A 21212-nucleotide genomic window follows, 5' to 3' on the forward strand; every position below is an offset into this window, starting at 1 on the left:
CAGAGGTTAAATTTTGGTAGCTTACCTCTAAAGTTGAATCAGATGAAATTCTCAGTGCAAAAAATGTGGAATACTAATATTAGAATCATCAAGGTTGTTTCTGCTTGTCTTCCTCTTTCCCTGGGATTGTCCACCTAAGCTTCTCTCTGTTTTTCTTCCCATCATCTTATGGTTCGTTTCCTCACCTTTCTGTATTTTTCTCTCTCTTTTTCTGGCTTTGTTTTTTCCAGTTTCTGGGTTTTTCTGATTTTTCTTTTTGAGGCCAATGGCAGATAATAAAGGTGTACTCAAGCACAGCAGTGATTTACATTTGGATCCAGACCAGGTTTGGAAAAATCTTATTGCAGAAAAGTTGGAAAAAGTAGAAGTGCTATGTGGGCAAGTGTCTGTATAAAGGCAACAGGGGAGGTTGGTGTGGGGTGAGTGACATGAGAGGCAGCAATGAGCTGCCAATCAAATAAGAGGTTGGGAGGGACTTGGTAAAAGTGAAATAAGGTTAGCTGAACTGCATCAGGCTAAGGGGATGAGTAGGAGTTGAGCAGAGCAGCAGAATTGAATTGCTGTGAGAGGAGAGGACAGGGGAATGGGAGGAGGAGGAGGACAGGCTTAACACAGCAGTAGAACTAATCTGCCTGTCAGGGTAAGCAATGGACTGATGTCAGTAACGCAAGTAGTGCCTTGTGAGAAGCTAGTGGGACCATGGAGAAATGCACTGCATAGCATGCTTAAGGTTAAATCATACTTTGAATGTGGTATCTCTTTATGCTTTGGTCAAAGGTATTTGATGGCTGGGGACTGAGCTTTTTGACTACCTCAAGTACTTCAGAAGAAATTATTTTTTTTGGTCAGAAAACGAAGAAACAGCTTGATTTTCCAGCCAAGCTAGAGTAGGTTGTGTAGTTAAACTAAAATGTGATGTGCAGCTGCTGCAAAGCAGTTTGATTTGATTTTGGGAGGGAAATGGCTTCTCTTTAATACTTTGTCTACCACCTTTTCCAGCTGCAAATTTAGCTGCTACTTCAGTGGGCAAGCAGTTGTGTTTGCAATTCATTCCATGACATAAACTATTTTAGATCCTTTTGTATAAAATCTACATACTCACAAACTTGACTGATGTAAAATAAGTATTTGAACAATGTATGGAATACATGAAAGCATCCTATTGGAGGTTGTGGGGCGGTAAAAAATATCCAGCAGCCTGAATCAGCAGAGGTAATACTGCCTCTGTGCCAAGTAAGCATAACAAACAAGGCACAGAACAAAATAATTAAAAAGTGAAATAATGTTTGATCCTCACAGAATGAGAGCCCAGTATAAGCCAGCCATACTACAGAAACAATGTAGGGTGACCAGATAACAAAGGTGAAAAATCAGGACAGGGGTTGGGGGGGTAATTGGCACCTATATAAGACAAAGCCCCAAATACTGGGACTATGCCTATAAAATTGGGACATCTGATCACCCTAAAACAATCTGAAGAAAACATATTCTTAAGTATTTAAATAAAATGCTTTAAAATAATGTTTAAACGGTCGTGGAAAAGACAAATATTGAGTCAGGATGGAAACTAGTTTAAAATCTCAGACACTGGGCTATGGAATCCCATAGAAATTGCAATATGTCTACAGCAGATAACGTAGAACACATAATCTTAATTAAAACTTCCATTTCAAACAGTTTTCTTGTGAAAAGTGGCTCTTACTTGATTAGTACTCTGGATCTTGCACCAAGCTAAAAGGTGCAGGTTTTGAGGTTTTTTCACTGAATGATAACGATAGTAAATTTGAACGAGAGCAAAAATATTAAAAGGATTATATTTACTGAAGGCAAAATGATGCCTTGTGTTGTATGAGGAATAAGGTGGGAGGTAGAGGAGGAGTGAAGGAGCACCTCCCATAGCATCTCTGTACAGTCACGCTTACTGTTTGTGAGCGCTTGGAAAAGGGGCCTAGCTAACATGACTGCCACTGCTCCACCAAAGTAGCAACATCTCTAAAAGGTCCCACGGCCCAGTTCATTTATTCCAGTGTGTAAAGCACATGCTAGCTAGGGATGCATATTGTTCCCAGAAAGTAAGGGGAAATTAAATAATAAAGAGAGAACTGCAGAGCTTCAAGACAAACTTGTGGTGTACAGAATACTGCAGGACCTGAGAGATCTTGTTTCTCATCTTTTTTCTCCTCACCTTTTTTCTCTTCAGAGGGGCAAATTCCTGTGACTCCTCCTAAAGTATTATAATGCTTACTATTTATAGTTAGTGTTCAAAGTGTCATCACTGTGGTGTAAATATAAAAGAGCAAGCCTGTAGAGCAGGCGTGGCCAACCTGTGGCTCTGAAGCCACATGCGGCTGTTCAGAAGTTAATATGCGACTCCTTGTATAGGCACCGGCTCCAACTTTCCAATATGCTGGGGGGGTCTCCCTGGTTCTGCCACAGGCCTTGCCCCCATTCCACCCCTTCCCATCCCCTCCCCTGAGCCTGCCCTGCCCTCACTCCTTCCCCCTCCCCTCCAGAGCCTCCTGCACGCCACAAAACAGCTAATCAAAACAGCTGATTGGGAGGTGCAGGCAGGGAGAGGTAAGGAGCTGATCGGTGGGGCTACTGGTGGGTGGGAGGCCCTGGGAGTGCGGGGGAGGGGGGAGCTGATGGGGGGCTGCCGATGTATTACTGTGACTCTTTGGCACTGTACGTTGGTAAATTCTGCCTCCTTTGCACCTTGTCCACCCCTGCTGTAGCGTATGGTTGATTTCACAGGTTCTGGTGCACAAGGTGTGCAAGTCTGCTACATTTTAAAAATGCAGTTCTACTCTGAAAAGTAGCAATATAAGTATTCAGAGTCATAGCTGCTTATTTTATTTAATATATTTTTAAAACTTGCTATTTCTGCTAGCTCTGAAGAACCATCACAGTTACAGTTGTGTGAGCTGGATTCTGTTGCTTCCTGTATATCAACAGAATTGTTTACTAAGGGTTCTACAAACTCAGTGACAACTACAGGTTGCTCATGTGTCACTAAGGTTAGAATTTGGCTTGCAGAACCTATATGGCTGATAACAATGCATGCAGGGTTGTCAGTTAGAAAAAGAAGCATCTTTTTTCATTTAATTCAAGCACATTTGATCTGAAAATCACTGAGGCATAAACATGGAACTCCTTGATGTCACTCGTGCGGTCCCTTTTTAGTAAAGAACAACTCATTGAAAATGACAATGAAATAAAAGGAATTCTTTAAACTTAAGGATTTTACAATAATTCATCTACCTGTATCTGTGTTCAGTATTGCGGTTATAGTAATCACTATGCTCTGGCATATCAGTTCAAGGGCTGACACTTTGTTTTCAACCACTAGTTCATGATAATATCAAGTCCTGGACCTTAGACTGGTGTAATTTTCATTCCCTGTATTGAAATTAATCCTCTTATATGTGAAGATATTTATTGTATTTTAAAGTATTATTAAATTTTCACTGTAATTTGTCAAATTCTCATTTAATATTCATGGCATCACCTTGTAAGGTGAAAAATCAAGTTTATGGATAGTGAAATTGAGATCTATGCAATTTTTAATCAATTTCCATTTCTGTTTCTTCTCAAACATGAAAGGGAAACTGCCCTGAGGCTGATTCCAGAGTGTTATTAACAGTGATGAAATTGGGAGGACAATGATGTCTGACATTGAAGTGTGTTGCGGCAAATTTATCATTATCTGTATCTAAAGTGGCATCAGATATACAGAATATATATTCTGGACCTCATAATCTGTCAGAGGGATGTACAGTGTTCATTTTGTTTATCAGGAAAAGCTTTAACTCAATTATTTTATGTCACATGATTCTATAAGTACTGTATGTTCTCTCCTCATACCAGGGACCCCCAAGCTTTTCTGGGAGTCTCCCCTCATCTCTCCCATTCACCCCAACCACTGTGTTCCCAAATGTCATGATTTGTTCCTCTTGCTTGGAAGAGCTAGATAGCTGAGCGTATGTCTACACTGCAATTAGACACCCACAGCTGGTCCATGCCAGCTGACTCAGGCTCGTGGGGCTCAGGCTAAGGGGCTGTTTAACTGCGGTGTAGACATTCAGGCTCGGGCTGCAGCACACGATCTGGGACCCTCCTATCTCTGTGATCTCCATAACAAAATTGCATCCTTGGTCATGGCAAATCTCATCACTTTTCACTTACAAGAAAATGGTGATATCCTGAGCATCAGGTTGCTGCTTTCCCCAATCTGATAGTGGGGAAACACCTTTCTGGATGGTGGTGGGGAGGAAGAAATGAAAACCCTACAATATATGTAACTAACAAATCTGTTCCCATTCTTCCACACATTCACTTGTTTGGGTGGGGTATCCATGTTTCCCTACCCTTTATATGTTTGTGACTTTAGAGTGTAAACTCTTCAGCAATTGTCTCTCTTCTGTGTTTGTACAGCACCCAGCACAATGGGGCCCCAATCCTTTAGGTGCCTGCATATATAAATACTTACCTCTACTAATACTAAATTCACACATCAATGTTTGATCATCACTAAGAACTGTAGTGTTGATAATCAGCTTTCATGTTTTACAACAGTTAGAATGAGAAACAGCCCCGTAGTGAATACAATAGTGAAAAATTAAAAGTATTATGAGCTAGCTATCATTACACAGAATCATGACATTGGATTATATCTTCTCACTTTCCAGAAGCTTCTTGATTCTGTCAAACCAAGTCTTCCCTAACAGTTCACAGCTCCATGTACTTTGCCCCTCTTGTTAATATCCAGTGAGAGTCGGTTCCACCCACTAATCTTTCCAGTAGGTAGAATATTAATGTAAATACTTCAAAGCGACAGTTTTTTAAAAATGAACAAAAAATTCACAAGAAATACAAAACAAACAAAATCCTGTTTGTTTTTTTCACAACCCTCCTTAGGGTGGGGAGACAGGATTTTGAGGAGAAAAAGTCAAAGGTGCAGAAGAAGTGGTGAGGGAAAGAGCAAGACTTAATCAAATAAGCAAAGTGGAGTTGTTTAGCGAGGAAGACTACAGAGCATGAGAAGAAATGTGTAGCGAGAAATTTGATGTGGTCCCTGGACTTCCTTTAGATGCATTCAGTGGTAGAGTGGGAATAATACAAGTGAATGCAAGGAGTGAGCTAGGACTGGGAGGTTGAGAGTAGAGGCCCTGAAGTTGATTAAGGTGAAGATTGCAAGTGCAGATGTAGGAGTTCGGGACATTTGAGAGGCTGATGGCTTAGAGGTCATAAAAAGATCATGAGAGGGTGGAGGACAACTGAGGGAAATGCAGTGCTGAAGGAAATGAGATGGTTTTCTGAAAGGGAATTAGGCAAGCAAGAGCACAAATTTGGGTCAAGATCAGACCAAGACTGACTATAATGGTGGATGGGGGAGTCAAATCACAGCTGCAGGTGATGAGATGGTAATGATTCCTAGTGTTTTCTAACTTGGACCAGATTTAAATTGATCCTTAAAGACTCAGGTCATGACATGCAATCTTCTAGGCAATCCACTTATAAAGCAAAATATTCCTCTTAAACTAAATCCTCTAGATGAGTTTCATCTCAGTTTTTAATGTCATAAAAATAAGATCTGGCTGTAGCAACAGCCATAATTGTTATTTCACAAGATAGGAATTCTTCATTGTATTATGTTAGCTATTTATTTACACTGGAAATGTATACTGATAAAGGCAGCTGTAAAATATTTTATCAACTATAGTGTGAACAACTAAATCTAACAAGTAGATACTGTATTAAGACAACACTTATAATAATCTGTTTGCAAATAATACAGATGATTTTTATTGATATTAAATCAGTAAGTACATCAGTAAGTTCCAGAGTTAACTTGGATAATGTAGGTAGTCCTCATAGCCTGAAACAATTTTTGAAAGAAGCTGTAAGGATAGAGGAACCTATTGAATATGTAACATGGCAGCAGCAGTACACACCAAAAACTGAGCGTAAAAGATGATGTATTTGTGGAGAGCAGATGTGTCAAGTGAAACTTAGTGTTTTTAAAATAGTAGAAAGATATATTGAAACTAAATAATTTGGAACAGTCATGTGACCATTTGAATCCTCTGCACCAGACCTCTAGAGAAATCTCAGTCAATTTAATTAGTAAGTCATTATTCCTCTAGAAGTCTGTCATAAAAATAAAGGGAAGGGTAAAACCCCTTTAAAATCCCTCCTGGCCAGAGGAAAAATCCTCTCACCTGTAAAGGGTTAAGAAGCTAAAGGTAACCTCGCTGGCACCTGACCAAAATGACCAATGAGGAGACAAGATACTTTCAAAAGCTGGGAGGAGGGAGAAAAACAAAGGGTCTGTGTCTGTCTGTGTGATGCTTTTGCCAGAGACAGAACAGGAATGGAGTCTTAGAACTTAGTAAGTAATCTAGCTAGGTATGTGTTAGATTATGATTTCTTGAAATGGCTGAGAAAATAGCTGTGCTGAATAGAATGAATATTCCTGTCTGTGTGTCTTTTTTGTAACTTAAGGTTTTGCCTAGAGGGATTCTCTATGTTTTGAATCTAATTACCCTGAAAGGTATTCACCATCCTGATTTTACAGAGGTGATTCTTTTTTTTACTTCTACTAAAAGTCTTCTTGTAAGGAAACTGAATGCTTTTTCATTGTTCTATGATCCAAGGGTTTGGGTCTGTGGTCACCTATGCAAATTGGTGAGGATTTTTACCAAACCTTCCCCAGGAAGTGGGGTGCAAGGGTTGGGAGGATTTTTGGGGGAAAGATGTGTCCAAACTCCGTTTTTTCAGGAACCCAGTTAGAGTTTGGTGGTGGCAGTGGTTATTCCAAGGACAAAGGATAAAATTAATTTGTACCTTGGGGAAGTTTTAACCTAAGCTGGTAAAAGTAAGCTTCGGGGGTTTTCATGCAGGTCCGCACATCTGTACCCTAGAGTTCAGAGTGGAGAAGGAACCTTGACAAAGTCGTACAAGATCGAGAATAGTACTAGAGCCCTGCTGTTTGGTTTGTCTGAATGTGCAGGATCCTGAAGAGTTTTTTTATGAGAGTTCCAAGCCATGTCATAGACATATCCGGGGGTGTTTTTGGGAGCCCATGACACAAAGTCCTACAATTGGTACAAGTTCACCACATTTGTTTCAATAATCAGCAATGTACATATGATTATAATAGGTCTGTTGTGCTGGGGTGTTCCATGAGATCTTTCTAGGGAGAAGCCAGATCTGAGTATGTTTCTTTGGCATGATTGCACTGGGTCATGGAGTCTGTCGCTAAACCGAGGAGCACTTGCTTCTTTATCTAAATGGCTCTAGCTCTGCATATAACAACTACTTTTTACAGTACATTAATCTGACTATTTTTTTTCACTTTTGGTCAGATAAAGTGAAATACATGTGGGTTTCATTTTCCTGTGAGGTTTTTCGGCTCTGCATTTGCTCTGATTCCAGAGAGCAGAATGAGTGCAGTTCATTTAATTTCAGTCAGCAGCCTAGATTTGAACTGGAAAGAACAGATATTAATTTTTCCCCAGTTGCCTGTTAGTCCCCTTGCTTTGAGATTGTTGTATAAACATACCTCACACAGCTCTAGTGTTTGGCCAAGAAGTAAAACATCAGAATGTAGGTTAAAAGTCAGGACAACGTTTGAACAATGTAAATAAATAAGTAATGGGTTGAATTAGGGGAAACAGTTATAAGTGAGCCTCTTGTACTGGAGAAAAAGGGAAATGGTATTCACTTATGGCCTGATCTGGCTCCCCTTGAATTCTGCCTGTTTAGTCTACCTAGCTCAGTAGTTCTATGCTGTGGCCTCCTATTATATCAGAAAATAATTCCCTTACCCCTATTGTTCAGGGCCGCCCCTTCCATTTTGCCATAAAGGAAGGCCTCCCGGTAAAAAAAAGCTATGATCCTAGGCTTTTCTCCCAGACTCATTGCCGTAGTACTGAGTGCCTTACAAAATTATATTATTCCAGCAGGTAAACTAAATATAGTCTCACTCTTCAGTGCTCTCCTCCTTTCTCTGCATTGAAAGAGGGTTTTATTTTTATATTTCTCTATTGATAATATTTATTGTAGTAAAATCGTTATGAGAAAACAGTGGTGAAGCTTACAGCTTTTTTCTTTTGTCCAGAAGGCAGTTAAGGTTTACAGCCATTCTCAATTCTTATTAGGAATAGTGTGTAGGCATGGGCCAGTCCCCAGGAAGACTGTTTTCTGCTTTGACAAGTCTCACACTTGCTCTTGATAGACCCACAGAGTGCAGAACATCCACTGACTACAATGGAGCAAAATTGGCCCTTTCATTCATATTCTCTTTAAAGGCTGTATGCAGTCAGCTAATACAAAATGACTCCAAAACGCAGGATATGCGTAATAAATAGCAGTAAAACAGGATATTCATAATAAAATAGCAATGTTATCAGGCAAAAACAGAGAATGCTTTGTAGAGAAAGCATAAATGTACTAAATTCGCTGAAAGAAGTATAGAGGCATAGAATGCCACTATAGGGATGAATGAGCTGTCTAGCTGCAAAAATGGCAAAACTCCACAAAGGATTAGAAACATAGTCAGGTTTAAAAATCAGAAGCTTGAAAACAAAATCCTTATTTTACTGATAACACCTAAGATTATGAAAAATGAAAACCCAAAATTGAAATTTTAATTTACTTTTCACCCCAATTATGCCCCTTGTTTTAGTCAGTTTCACGCTCTGGTTCTCATGCCCTGTCACAATGCAGCAGTATTTCTGTTGCAAAAAAAAATAGAGGGAAATGCTTGAATAAAATGGAATTTCTTCTTCTTTTTTTATCACACTGAAAACAATCCAATTAGCTTTTTTGTATTTTTATCCTCATTGTTTCTACTACCTGGGTGTCCCTCTACATGTAAGAGCAGTGGAAACAGAATAGGAAACCAAGCTACCAAGTGGAAACACAGCATGTAGAGAGGAAGAGAAGGCTCTATAAAAATTGAAAGGGGAGTTGTCAAGGGGAAAAGACATAGGAAGCAAGTTATAAATATTTTTTCTCCTGTTAAGAAATCATGGGCAAGTTGGTCTTGACTCATACGTATGGAATAGATTTTCAAGCCTGGGGGGAGGGAGAGGAAGCTTTTAAAGAAGTCACCTCTTCTGAAGCACTGATGTTCAGGTCTGAGTCAATCTCCTTTTCTTATTTCCCTAAAAACAAAGGTGACAAGTCAAATGGGTATGTTATTTTTAAACATTGCTATTATGTTGTCCTAGAAAACTGAAATTTGACTTCCACCACCACAGTATCCATCTCCTTGGTCTGGTGCTTAGAGCAATGCAGTGGGAGTAAGAAGCCTGTGTTTTCATTGGGACTCTACCATTGATGTGCTGCATGACTTTAGGGAAGTTCATCTTCCATTGTGTGACTGAGTTTTCCCAGTTGTAAAATGGAGATCATATCTGCCTTTGGTATAGTGCTTTAAGAGTCTGTGAACATTGCTTCTAGAAGCACAAAGTATTATAAATGTTTCTGTATATGTTCACAGTAAACTATCCCTAGAATTAGGCTCTTAGAATGGCAAACAAGTGACCACTAGGATTGCTACATTAGAGACTTTTGTGTGAATTATCCAATGCAGATCTTCAAACTCAGACATCTGCTTTGCATCCGGAATCTCTTGTAGGTTCTTTTCCTATTCCATTGGCAGAATATTGTCACACAGCAATACTAAGTTTAATATTAGCTGTAATATTAATATATTCAAAATTGGTTGAGCAGGATATACTGATTAAGGAGATGATGCAGCTTATAAGTGAGGGAACTGAAATCCTGATGGGTATTTATAGTCAGATTGCATTTGATGAGCCTCCATAATTTCAGTGCAATAGCAATGATGATTCATGAGTGTCAGCTGCTTAAAAGTAAGGTCTATGGAACATAAATTTACAAAGGAAGAACTCTAGAATTATTCCTATTCCTTATGGAGTTATTTTGTTGCATTTCCAAAAGATCAGTCCTGGCACAATTGTAACCAAATGCTGTAAAATGCCATTGTATGGTACACTTGAGATAATACACAGCTTGGTGCAATTCATATTAGCTTTCCTACTCATGGCAGTCTTTGATAAATTATACACTAAATACATCCTCTTGTTCATATTTTTTCCAAACTAAGTTCTATACATACACTGTAAAAACTGATCAAGCTATTTCTCCTTCAGGCTGGGGAAAAAAAAAATCAAATCTATTTGGCCTGAATTTAGATGGTGCAGCAGTGAATAGGAGCTATTCATATAGACTCATAGACATTAAGGTTAGAAGGGACCATTATGATCATCTAGTCTGACCTCCTGCACAATGCAGGCCACAGAATCTCACCCACCCACTCCTGCAATAAACCTCTCACCTATGTCTGAGCTATTGAAGTCCTCAAATTATGGTTTAAAGACTTCAAGGTTCAGAGAATCATCCAGCAAGTGATCTGTGCCCCATGCTGCAGAGGAAGGCGAAAACCCCCCAGGGCCTCTTGCAATCTGCCCTGGAGGAAAATTCCTTCCCGACCCCAAATATGGCGATTAGCTAAACCCTGAACATGTGGGCAAGATTCACCAGCCAGATACCCAGGAAAGAATTCTCTGTAGTAACTCAGATCCCACCCCATCTAACATCCCATCACAGGCCATTGGGAGTAACTACCACTAATAGTTGAAGATCAATTAATTGCCAAATTCATGTTATCCCATCATACCATCTCCTCCTTAAACTTATCAAGCTTAATCTTGAAGCCAGATAGGTCTTTTGTCCCCATTGTTTCCCTTGGAAGGCTGTTCCAGAACTTCACTCCTCTGATGGTTAGAAACCTTCATCTAATTTCAAGTCTAAACTTCCTGACGGCCAGTTTATCTCCATTTGTTCTTGTGTCCACATTGGTACTAAGCTTAAATAATTCGTCTCCCTCTCCGGTATTTATCGCTCTGGTATATTTATAGAGAGCAATCATATCTCCCCTCAGCCTTCTTTTGGTTAGGCTAAACAAGCCAAGCTCCTTGAGTCTTCTTTCATAAGACAGGTTTTCCATTCCTCGGATCATTCTAGTAGCCCTTCTCTGTACCTGTTCCAGTTTGAATTCATCCTCCTTAAACATGGGAGACCAGAACTGCACACAATATTCCAGATGAGGTCTCACCAGTGCCTTGTATAACGGTACTAACACCTCCTTATCTCTACTGGAAATACCTCGCCTGATGCGTCCCAAGACCACATGAGTTTTTTTCATGGCGATATCACATTGGCGGCTCATAGTCATCCTGTGGTCAACCAATACTCCGAGGTCCTTCTCCTCCTCCATTACTTCCAGTTGATGTGTCCACAGCTTATAACATAAATTCTTGTTATTAATCCCTAAATGTATGACCTTATTCTTCTCACTATTAAATTTCATCCTATTACTATTACTCCAGTTTACAAGATCATCCAGATCTTCCTGTGTGATATCCCGGTGTTGCCTTCTCTGAATATTGCCTTCTCTGAATTGGCAATACTTCCCAGCTTCGTGTCATCTGCAAACTTTATTAGCACATTCCCACTTTTTGTGCCGAGGTCAGTAATAAAAAGATTAAATAAGATTGGTCCCAAAACCGATCCCTGAGGAACTCCACTGGTAACCTCCCTCTAGCCTGACAGTTCACCTTTCAGTATGACCTGCTGTAGTCTCCCCTTTAACCAGTTCCTTATCCACCTTTCAATTTTCATATTGATCCCCATCTTTTCCAATTTATTAATTCCCCATGTGGCATCAGATCAAATGCCTTACTGAAATCGAGGTAAATTAGATCCACTGCATTTCCTTTGACTAAAAAATCTGTTACCTTCTCAAAGAAGGAGATCAGGTTGGTTTGGCATGATCTACCTTTTGTAAAACCATGTTGTATTTTGTCCCATTTGCCATTGACCTCAATGTCCTTAACTACTTGCGCCTTCAAAATTTTTTCCAAGACCTTGCATTCTACAGATGTCAAACTAACAGGCCTGTAGTTACCCGGATCACTTTTTTTTCCCTTTCTTAAAAATAGGAACTACGTAAGCAATTCTCCAGTCATACAGTACAACCCCTGAGTTTACAGATTCCTTAAAAATTCTTGCTAATGGACTTGCAATTTCATGTGCCAATTCCTTTAATATTCTTGGATGAAGATTATCTGGGCCCCCCGATTTAGTCCCATTAAGCTGTTTGAGTTTCGCTTCTACCTCGGATATGGTAATATCTACCTCTGTATCCTCATTCCCATTTGTCATGCTACCATCGTCCCTAAGGTCCTCATTAGCCTTATTAAAGACTGAGACAAAGTATTTGTTTAGATATTGGGTCATACCTAGATTATCCTTAACCTCCACTCCATCCTCAGTGTTTAGCGATCCCACTTCTTCTTTCTTTGTTTTCTTCTTATTTATATTGCCCTGGAGATTTTTTGCTTTCCTCTGTAGCATGGGCACAGGTCACTTGCTGGAGGATTCTCTGCTCCTTGAAGTCTTTAAACCACGATTTGAGGACTTCAATAGCTCAGACATAGGTGAGAGGTTTTTCGCAGGAGTGGGTGGGTGAGATTCTGTGGCCTGCATTGTGCAGGAGGTCAGACTAGATGATCATAATTGTCCCTTCTGACCTTAATATCTATGAATCTATATGGCTACAGAACCTTTTACTATTGGTTTTAATTCCCTCTGCAAGGTCCAACTCTACTTGACTTTTAGCCATTCTCACTTTATCCCTACATGTTCTGACCTCAGTAAGGTAGCTTTCCTTGCTGATCCTTCCCATCTTCCACTCCCTGTATGCTTTCTGCTTTTTCTTAATCACCTCTCTGCGATGCTTGCTCATCCAGCTTGGTCTACAACTCCTGCTTATGAATTTTTCCCCCTTTCTTGGGATGTAGGCTTCCGATAGCTTCTGCAACTTTGACTTGAATTAATCCCAGGCCTCCTCTGCATTTAGATCCATAAGTTCTTCAGTCCAATTCACTTCCCTAACTAATTTCCTTAATTTTTGAAAGTCACCCCTTTTGAAAGATTTATTTTTGTTTATCCTTCCATTCAGTTCAAACTGAATGAGCTCATGATCACTTCAACCAAGGTTGTCCCCTACAACCATTTCTTCTATGAGATCCTCACTACTCCCCCAAACCAAATCTAAAATGGCATCCCCTCTTGTTGGTTAAGCAACTACTTGATGAAGGAATCCATCAGCTATTGCACCTAGGAAAGTCTGAGCCCTATTATTATTACTAGCACTTGTCCTCCAGTCTATATCTGGGAAGTTAGTCTCCCATGATCACACAATTCCCATTAGTATTTACTTCACTAAAAACGTTAGAGGTTTCTGTCCTTATCCAGATTGGATCCCAGCAGTCTATAGCACACCCCAAGCACTATCACAGGGGAGGCTCTAGCAGTTTTCTTCCCCAATGTGATTTTTTGCCCAGACGGACTCTGTCTGATCCGTTCCATTGCTTCTTATTTCTTTACATTCTACCTCATCATGGATATACAATGCTACACCACCACCTTTACCTTTATTTCTGTCTTTCCTAAACAGCACGTACCCTTCAATAGCTGTAGTCCAGTCATGACGACTATTCCACCATGTTTCTGTATCCCTAGAATATCTGGCTTCACTTCCTGCACCAGTAGCTCTAGTTCCTCCATTTTGTTACCTAGGCTCCTCGCATTGGTGTACAAACATCTTAATTGTTGCTGTTTGGCCTCGCTCACATTCTTTACCCGATTAGGCACAGACATTCTACCGCCAGTATCACCAGCATTAGACTGGTATGTACACTACCCTTCCTCCTTATGTCCATTCTCCTACCCACGGCTGTATCCTCTCTTACTTTGTTTTCTTCCATCTCAATGTTAAAATCCGGTGTGGTGCGCAGGCCAAGTTTAGACAAGACACTTTTCCTGTTAGTGTGGTGTGCTTAGCCAACTACAACTTTGAACTTGCCATCATGGACCTCAGAAAATATCCCTATCTTTAACAAGTTTGAATTTATTTTGAAGTACATTTTCACTATATACCAGTGAAGTCCCAAAAGATGACAGCTACTGCAAGTTGTTTCCTGTAACTGAACTATTTGGGAGGTATCCATCATGAATGCTGAGTTCTAATCAAACCAGAGCACTGAAGGCACTGGTCATCATTTGAATATAACCTAGTTGAAATATATGGCAGAAACTGAGTCAGGGACTGATGCAGCTGAAGTTAAAGGCATTCTTGGGGAGATGAAGATGAGCACATTTTGTGTCTTGATGAACTTGATCACCACTGCAGTGAAAGATAAACTTGGTCCTTATGTGTGAAAACTTATCTTTTGTGTTGGCAAATTGATGGAGTAAAGACTTCTGGGTCTCTAAAAGTAAAGCTGCAGAGAAATCAGATCTATCTAGATATGTCTGAAGATGCCGTTGAAAATATGGATGCCAGAATCACCAGGCTAAAACCACCACTATTTATGTGGTTTGACTACTTTGAATCTAAACAAAGGCCTTCTGATTTAAAAAAAAAAAAAAAAAAGCATCAGCCCATTATAGCACTAAACAAATTGACCATTTTCTAGACTATTTTACCCAGGTATTGCACGAGGACCAGGAAACATAACATGGACAGAGTCACGGTGTGCTCCTAACACCAGCAACTGGAAGCACTAGTGGAGGAGTAGACTAGTGCTGTTCAATATAATCAAATCTATATTAAAACAGATGGACATTATCCATAATATTATTTAGGTAGCCAAAATAAAATATTTCATAGTGGCAGCTCTGACTTGCATTCTCAGACAGGTGGTGGTAGGGGCATTTTATGTTGTATACTAAAGCAAGGACAAAACAAAACTTATTACCAAATGGGTGTCAGGCACACTGAAAAGAAGAGAATACAAATAAGACCTAGGCACAGTACCCTAAAGGGAGAAAGCAGAATTTAGAAAAATGCTTCCAGACAATCTCAGCAGCAACAATATTTTATTTAAATTTAGTTAAGAGCATGAAACCACAGCTTCAGGATTGGGACAGCCATATTTTCATCTTGGACTACCACATTTGAAGTTTTAGCTGGTTAGGGACCAGTGATCAGAATGTATATTCTCATTGAGTCTGAGACCCATTAATTTCATCAGGCTTATTCAATATAAATTGGTTGTAGAATCAACACCTTATTGTCTGTCCATTCGGCGATTGGATCGCTGTTAATTTTTACATTTAATTTAAAAATGTAACAAATTTTTTAAAAGTACATTTCACTTAGTTATAATGAATTTGTTTTTGCACTGAAAGGCCTGTAATGTGGGCCATTGCTACCATCCACTAGTGATGTGTTGCAGTTTTGCAAATGGAAATACAATTTAGAATTAAGCTCTGTTCCTTGCACTAGAAGTAACAATAGTTTAGAACTCTGGAAAGTTCAGCCTCAGAGAATAAGGAGAACTTGTGAATGAACTCTTTGAATATTAGGAAGTTACATTTGGTCTTCCTAGGTTGGGGGCAGGAGAGCAAGGGGAACACTTCTAAAATGGGGAGAAAAAAATGAAAAGGGGAACCCAAGCAGCCTCCCTACACCACATACACAAATGACTGAAATGCTTCAGCCACAGATAAAGGCTCTGGCTTATACTGCTAAAAAAGGCACTGATTCTGCCTTCAGTTACACTGGTGTAAATCAGAACTCCACTGACTTTAGTTGAATTACTTCAGAATTACAGTGGAGCAACTTGGAGGGTAGAATTTGGCCAAAAGTGAGTCACAGTATGGCTGCTTGCGGATCTGAAACATACTTTCTAAATGAATTTAATAACAAGGATGCCACAGTGGTTTCATTAAAATGTCATTTTTCCATGACAGCAATTGCAGAGTATGGTTTACTCAGAGCTCATGTTGTGCTTTATAGATCACCTTTAACTCGAGAATATGTAGTTAAGAAGTGTAGTCTGAAGTATGACATTTCTTTGGGAGTAAAGGTTTGCTGAAGTTGAAAGCAATATTCAGAAACAGGAGAAAACATAGTTAATGATTACATGACAAAGTTCTGAACAGAAAACTATTCTTTTGAAACAGTGTTGGTTCCATCTCTAATGTATCCCTCAGTAAAAATGTTTGGACCAAATCTGGCTGAAAACAGGCATGAATTAATAGTTGAAAAGCACAGGCACAAATTTATACAGGAGAGGCAGTATTAAGTTACACTCATATTTTGGAGGGCAGTAAGCCCCATGTATGTATCCACCTATAGAGATTATTAGTATTCCTGTCTTGAGTAACTTAGGCAGGGAAGAAGGTTTAGCAACTGTACGTGGAAAAGAGGGATCCTTGTGGGAACACAGACAGCACTTCTTGAGCTTTACACTCTATCCCTGAACCACCATTATGTGGTTCCACAGGCAGAGAACACAAGGAGGGCCTGCAAACTGCCAGCTTCCAAAGTTTAGAAGGAACCAGGGTCAAAGCACAGCAATTACAGAACTGGTGACAGCTTGGAGCACAGCCACCAAATGTGCTGGTACTCAGTCTTGCAGTTTTAAAATAGAGAAGGTTCATAAACTCGCACAAACTGGCTTTCAGACAGTTTTAGGGGTTTCTGAAAGTTAAACAACCATGACCAAAGTTTACGAAGCACATTCCAGCCATGAATCAATATATTCAAGTTTATATCGTAGATGAGGTATACTTCTTGAGTTGTTGCCTAAAAATTTTTGAAAACACCTCAGGGATGTTTTTGGGGTTTTTTTTAAATGCCAGTACTAAAAATAGTCTATACGTCATTACTGTGTACCTCATTTATTCAGGACTCTGATTACTCATCTGTTTTGCTTTAAATTACATCAGTCATGTTGTGTACATGGCTGAGACTTTATTTAATTCCAGTATCAAAGAGCCTTTCTGCTTGTTTTATTATAAGCATGTATTTTAAGAAAGTTATGGTAGTCAATATGTAGAGTACAACTTTTAGTCATTGTAAAGCAACAGACTTGCCATATTTCTCAAATTATTTTAAGTGTGACTTTTTAAACATTAATGAAAAACGTGAGTGATTGGCAGCAATGGAAGCCAAAGCCTTCTGTGTGCTCGTGAATTTAAGAGGTGAATGGTAGCTTAGTCTCCAAGCCTAATCAGCCCTTTACCTCTTTGTTAGGATTTAAAAACAAACAAACATGCAAATCATAATTTTCTCTCTTTATATTTGGACATTTGTCCACTTGGAACTGTGCTTCAAAGGTTTCATTTGTGGCACTAGCTGTGCATTTTTAAGTAACTGCTGTGGTACCATCTGTAATCCCTTTTTATTTTGAATCATCCCGTAGAGGGGTGATTCAAAAACCAAAGTGGATCTCCTTTCTGAGAAAAATTGTGTAAATTTCCATTTCTGCTGCCATCCTTCCCCAAAGGCAGGATATGCAAGCAAAGAGTGTCTTCCTTATTGGATGAGCCATTGTTCTGTATTCGCCAAAAGAAAAAATAGGCATAGTACAGTGACTGAATTTTTTTCTCTTTTAGGCTGAGTCTTGGTCTCATGGTTGTTTTGTTAATTTGGAAAGTTTGAGAAAAATCTCTTTAGCTGTTTGAGTTATTGATGAAGGAAAAAACTAATCTTTCCATTTATAAAGAGAGACTTAATAGCTCAAAAATTGCAGACTTCAAACTTAGAATGTGGCTAGGATAGCTGAGGAATTGGTTGCCTTGCTAAGGCTTAATCTACATTCAAATTTGCACCTGGTTTATTTATTTATATAATTTATTTCAGCGAGTGGGCCATAAAACAAAGTTTTTAGCTATTATAAATGTACAATTGAGCTTGCTAAATACCAAATTCCTAAAGATTTTTGTGGAACTTAAAGGCACCCAGCTCCAGTGAATGATGAGGTGAGATATTAACGTAGGGAACTAGGAGATCTCTGCTCGGTTTCCTTCCTAGTTTAGCAGGGAATTGAACATAAGTGAGATGCAGTGCTGATGGAATTTGTGTGAGGGAACTGTATCTCTCTCTCCTACAAGTCCTGCCATCTGCAGAGTTCATAAATGCTGTTTATGCACTGTGAATAACTTCTTAATGCTTAAATAATCATAGCTATTTATCAAACTGAATTTACAAGCTCTGCAATTATATATTGCTCTTAACTTCCCCAGAACCTCTCAGGGAAGTTGCATCTGCAGAGTCCTTCATGTTGCTCCCAAAGTGTCAGAAGGGGCCCTTTAATAGTGAGAGGAGGGGGGAAATGCCATCAGCCATAGTAAATGCCATCAGCCTGTTGTTTATGAAGGCTAATGTTCAAAACAACTTTGAAATTTTTAAACTAAGCCATTTTTGAGTTACGAGCCCACCAAAAAGTTAGAAGTCTTTTAAGTGCCAGGTCTCCGAAATTAATCAATCTCAAACTTCCAACAACAAAAATGCCTCTTTGGACCAAGGCCACACCTGATACTTTTCAAAAGGAAGTTTTAGAAAATGTTCAAAGGGGTCAAAATCAGGATTACTATAGAAAGTGTCATAGCCTTCGCTATATGAAGTCATTCAGGCCACTAATCTCTTTCTGAATTATGTAGAACAGTTTTAACTGGTTCAATATTTTTCCAAATTGGACCACAGCACCCCTTTAGTTATAACTATGAAAAAATGCATGAAGTGTGTTAGTGTTTCTTAAATAGAGTCCTGCATCAGTGTCAGTCCATCTGTTACACCTGACTTTAACAAGACCGGCAGCTTTGTTTTCAGTTTCCTAGTAATACTTGCATCCTAACCTAGATATTTGTTTCCATTTAAAGGAGTTCCTTCAGTGGACACCACAGCACTCAAGAAAGAGAATGCTCTCCTTAAAGCTACAGACTCAGTTCATTATGACGATGCTGATGAGACAAATGTGAACTATCAGCAAAAGCAACAAAAACAGACTTTGCAGTCCCTTTTTTCCATGCTTCGAGAAGAGTTTGAACGGATGGACTCGAGGATACTCCCTCTGTGTCTCCATCAGGTATCCCGTGTATCAGCATGTTGTTACATGTGATTATATTTTTATACTATTTTTTGTCCTAGAACGTGTCGTCGCTGGAAATAAAAAATACTTTAACACGTTTTAGGTAACACATGCGAAAGTCCTACTGTAGACAAGTGAATTTGTAGTTTTTAAGATATGTTATGTGGTTCAGGAAAACCCTAAGGGGGAGGTTTTCCTTAACTATCTAGTACATGTTAAAACTGCAAATTACCTTGTGTTAAAATCTTAGTATAGACATGTTAAACCACACCTTTTTTTATGGATATGGTCCCAGAGTAGTTGCCAGACACCCAGTTTTCGACCAGAGCACTGTTGAAAAGGGACCCTGGTGGCTCCAGTCAGCACTGCTGACCAGGCCACTAAAAGTCCGGTTGACAGCGCAGCGGGGAAAAGCAGGCTCCCTGCCTGTCCTGGCTCCGCACAGCTCCCGTAAGTGGCTGGCATGGCTGGCTCCTAGGTGCATGGGCGGCCACAGGGGCTCTGCATGCTGCCCCCATCCTGAGCGCTGGCTCTGCAGCTGCTGTTGGCTGGGAGTTGTGGGATGGCACCTGTGGGCATGGGTAGTACATGGAGCTCACTGGCACCTCTGCCTAGGAGCTGGACATTCCAGCTGTTTCCGGGAGCCATGCGGAGCCAGGGCAGGCAAGGAGCCTGTCTTAGCCCCACTGTGCCTCTGACCAGCGGTGCCTGGCTAGAGCCCGCACCCAGACCCCTTGCTCTAGGTTGGAACCCCCTCCCGCACCCTAACTCCCTCCCAGACTCCACACCCCCTCCTGCATCCCAACCCTTTGCCCCAGGTTGGAACCCTCTCTCGCACCCTAACTCCCTTCCAGAGCCTGCACCCTTCACCCCCGCCCTCACCCTCCCAGCACCCCTACCTCAACCCTGAGTCCCCTCCTGGAGCCTGCACCTCACACCTCCTCCTGCACCCCAACCCCTTGTCCCACTCCTGAGCTCCCTCCCCCACCCGAACTCCCTCCCTCATCCCCATCCCCAGCCCCACCCCAGAGCCCACACCCCCAGCCAGAGACCACCCCTCTGCCCCAGCCCTGAGCCTGCTCCTGAACCCCTCATTTCTAGCCCCACCCCGGAGCCCGCACTCCCAGCTGCACCCCAATCTGCTGTCCCAGCCCAGTGAAAGTGAGTGAGGGTTGGGCAGAGAGAAGGGGGCATAGAGGGAATGGGGCCTTGGAGAAGGGGTGGGATCGAGGGCAGGGCAAAGGTTTTGGTTTTGTGCAATTAGAAAGTTGGCAGCCCTATCCCAGAGTTGGTTACACACAGTTTAGGGGGGACACATTCCTTTAAAATCATGAAAAGATTAGACATTGGTATAAGTAATTGGTTCTCTAAATAGCATTTTAATCTGGAAATACTCTTATTGCAGACCTAGCTTAATGTATGTATCATAAGGATCACTCTTACTCAGTTGAAGGTAGTTTTTATTCCATTAATATGTGCTGCTGATTCTTCTTCCATGTAACCTGACATAGTGCAGTCACTATCTTAGCTCTACATTAGGCCAAGAGAATAGGCAGTGTTGTAAGATGTATAGCTGTGGATTTGAAAAATAAGTGAGAATTGATGTACAGCTGTTTATTTCTACCAACAGGCTAGTGGCTTTGCTCCCCTGCAAAGGGTGACTGGAAGTGTGACTTTAATGTAGCATAGATATGTGGCTAGGATCTTTTGAACTACAATACACAGTTCAACAGTGTTGGTTTGCTGAATGTTGGCTCTACATCAGGAATCGGCAACCTTCGGCATGTGGCCCTCCCACGGTAAGCACATCCTTTGGCCCGTGCCACTTCTCGCAGCCCCCATTGGCCTGGAATGGCAAACTACGGTCAGTGGGAGCCGCGATCAGCTGAACCTGCGGACGCAGCAGATAAACAAACTGGCCCGGCCCGCCAGGGGGCTTACCCTGGTGGGCCGTGTGCTGAAGGTTGCCGATCCCCTGCTCTACATATTGACCAGAAGGATGTATTTTGAGGGGATCACTTTAGCTTCCTTTTTCTTATAGTGTCTGACAGTGCTACTTGATGGACTTATTCTTTTGCCACCGTTGTTGAAAACAGTGTTCTCATTTGAAACTGCTCTTCAGCTGATTTCTGCGGAATAGTGGTTCCTTTGCTGCTGCATTGCCTCTTGTTGTCAGTCATATAAATTATCAAAATGAGTAATAAATAAAATAGGTGTCAGGTTCCATAAATA

At 40.6% G+C, this 21212-nt stretch overlaps 1 protein-coding gene across 8 annotated transcripts in view; it reads left to right on the forward strand.

The window, feature by feature from the left end:
- CNST (consortin, connexin sorting protein) overlaps positions 1-21212 on the forward strand; it is a 107298-nt gene that overhangs the window by 39893 nt on the left and 46193 nt on the right. For all 8 annotated transcript variants that reach the window (XM_073338302.2, XM_073338303.2, XM_073338306.2 and 5 more), the window contains one exon: positions 18772-18977. In XM_073338302.2, coding sequence (XP_073194403.1) covers positions 18772-18977 — 206 coding nt within the window. The remainder of the gene's footprint in view (positions 1-18771; positions 18978-21212) is intronic.

Source organism: Lepidochelys kempii, chromosome 3, assembly GCF_965140285.1.
Source record: "Lepidochelys kempii isolate rLepKem1 chromosome 3, rLepKem1.hap1, whole genome shotgun sequence".
Taxonomy (NCBI): domain Eukaryota; kingdom Metazoa; phylum Chordata; order Testudines; family Cheloniidae; genus Lepidochelys; species Lepidochelys kempii.